At 49.2% G+C, this 2,179-nt stretch overlaps 1 protein-coding gene across 1 annotated transcript in view; it reads left to right on the top strand.

The window, feature by feature from the left end:
- NLRP7 (NLR family pyrin domain containing 7) overlaps window positions 1-2,179 on the top strand; it is a 19,128-nt gene that overhangs the window by 2,204 nt on the left and 14,745 nt on the right. The window contains exon 2 of the mRNA XM_017546521.2: window positions 1,007-1,322. Coding sequence (XP_017402010.1) covers window positions 1,046-1,322 — 277 coding nt within the window. The 5' untranslated portion in view covers window positions 1,007-1,045. The remainder of the gene's footprint in view (window positions 1-1,006; window positions 1,323-2,179) is intronic.

The raw sequence follows: 2,179 nt of genomic DNA, 5'->3' as shown, positions 1-2,179 counted from the left end.
GATCTCGGCTCACCGCAACCTCCGCCTCCTGGGTTCAGGCAATTCTCCTGCCTCAGCCTCCTGAGTAGCTGGGATTACAGGCACACACCACCATGCCCAGCTAACTTTTGTATTTTTGGTAGAGACGGGGTTTCGCCATGTTGACCAGGAAGGTCTCGATCTCTTGACCTCGTGATCCACCCGCCTCGGCCTCCCAAAGTGCTGGGATTATAGGCGTGAGCCACCGCGCCCGGCTACATTGTGTATATGTAATTATCCCTCAAAGCTGAGGAGAGGAGCTGCCCTTCCTCAGGGTAAAGCTGTCCACTTCTACCACCACCTGGGCTTGGCAAGTCGCTTTGTTTTTTCATTTTCCAGCCTGCCTCCCTCTTGTATTTATTTTTATTGAGGCAGAGTCTCACTTTGTCACTCAGGCTGGAATGCAGTGGTGTGATCTTGCCTTACTGCAGCCTCAACTTTCTGGGCACAAGAAACCCTCCTGCCTCAGCCCCCCAAGTAGCTGGAGTTGGGACAGGGTTTTGCCTTGTTGCTCAGGCTGGCCTCTAATTCCCCAGACTCAAGTGATGGGATTACAGGTGTGGGCCACTGTGCCCTGACAATTTTTTTGAGATGGAGTTACACTCTTGTTGCCCAGGCTGGAGTACAGTGGCACCATCTTGGCTCACTGCAACCTCCACCTCCTGGGTTGGAGCGATTCTCCTGTCTCAGCCTCCCAAGTAGCTGGGATTACAGACATGGGCCACCATGCCCAGCTAATTTTGTATTTTTAGTAGAGAGGGTTTTGCCATGTTGGCCAGGCTGGTCTCAAACTCCCGACCTCAGGTGGTCCGCTCACCTCGGCCTCCCAAAGTGCTGGGATTACAGGTGCGAGCCACCATGCTGGGCCAGATTTTCTGTCTCTTAATTCAGTCTACCTCACATTTCACCACTCGGGGTACAGCATGGCACACAGGCAAATGTTTTCATTTAATGATGGTAACTTGTGAACTGTTCCTTTTTTCCCTAGTTCTTCAGCCTTGACCTAAGGTCTCACACGTGGAGCACGATGACATCATCGCAACTGGAGTACACTCTGCAAACCCTTCTGGAGCAGCTGAGCGAGGGTGAATTAGGGACTTTCAAATCCATCTTATGGGCTTTTCCCCTAGAAGATGTGCTACAGAAGACCCCATGGTCTGAGGTGGAAGAGGCTAATGGCAAGAAACTGGCAGAAATTCTGGTCAATACATCCTCAGAATGCTGGATAAGGAATGCGACTGTGAAGGTCTTTGAAGAGCTGAATCTCCCAGAATTGTCTAAGATGGCAAAGGCGGAGTTGCTGGGTGAGTAGAACATGGGGTGTCCTGGTCGTCTGTAACAAGGAATGAGCTCTGGCCGGGTGCGGTGGCTCATGCCTGTAATCCTAGCAATTTGGGAGGCTGAGGTGGGTGGATCACATGAGATCAGGAGTTTGAGATAGGCCTGACATGGTAAAACCTCATCTCTACTAAAAAGACCTGTACCTGGTGGGGTGGTGGGCATTTGCAATCCCAGTTATTTGGGAGCCTGTGGCAGAATTTCTTGAACGTGGCAGGTGGAGGTTGCAGTGAGCCGAGATTGCACCACTGCATTCCAGCCTGGGCAACGTAGCAAGACTCCATCTTTAAAAAATAAAAAAATGCACAAACTAAAGAAAACAAACAAAAATAAATAAAAAAATAAAAAAATAAAACAATAAGATAGCCTCATGCATATATATACTCATGATTTTAATTTTCCTATTACCTGTTTTGCATTTTCAGCACTTCTAGGAGATGTGGTCTTGCTATATTGCCCAGGCTCTTCACGGGCATAATCACGGTACACTGCAGCCTCAAACTCCTCGCCTTAAACAATCTTCCTGGCCACGTGCAGTGGCTCATGCCTGTAATCCCAGTACTTTGGGAAGCTGTGGCGGGTGAATCATAAGGTCAGGAGATCAAGACCATCCTGGTCAACATGGTGAAACCTCATCTCTACTAAAGTTAAACAAACAAACAAACAAAAACTAGCCAGGTGTGGTGGTGAGCACCTATAATCCCAGCTACTAGGGAGGCTGAGTCAGGAGGATCCCTTGAACCTGAGAGGTGGAGGTTGCAGTGAGCTGAGATTGTGCCCCTGCACTCCAGCCTGGTGACAGAGCAAGACTCCATCTCAAAAA

The sequence above is a fragment of the Cebus imitator genome, unplaced genomic scaffold (genome assembly GCF_001604975.1).
Source record: "Cebus imitator isolate Cc_AM_T3 unplaced genomic scaffold, Cebus_imitator-1.0 Scaffold190, whole genome shotgun sequence".
Classification (NCBI taxonomy): domain Eukaryota; kingdom Metazoa; phylum Chordata; class Mammalia; order Primates; family Cebidae; genus Cebus; species Cebus imitator.
This window is presented reverse-complemented; position numbering and strand designations above follow the sequence as displayed.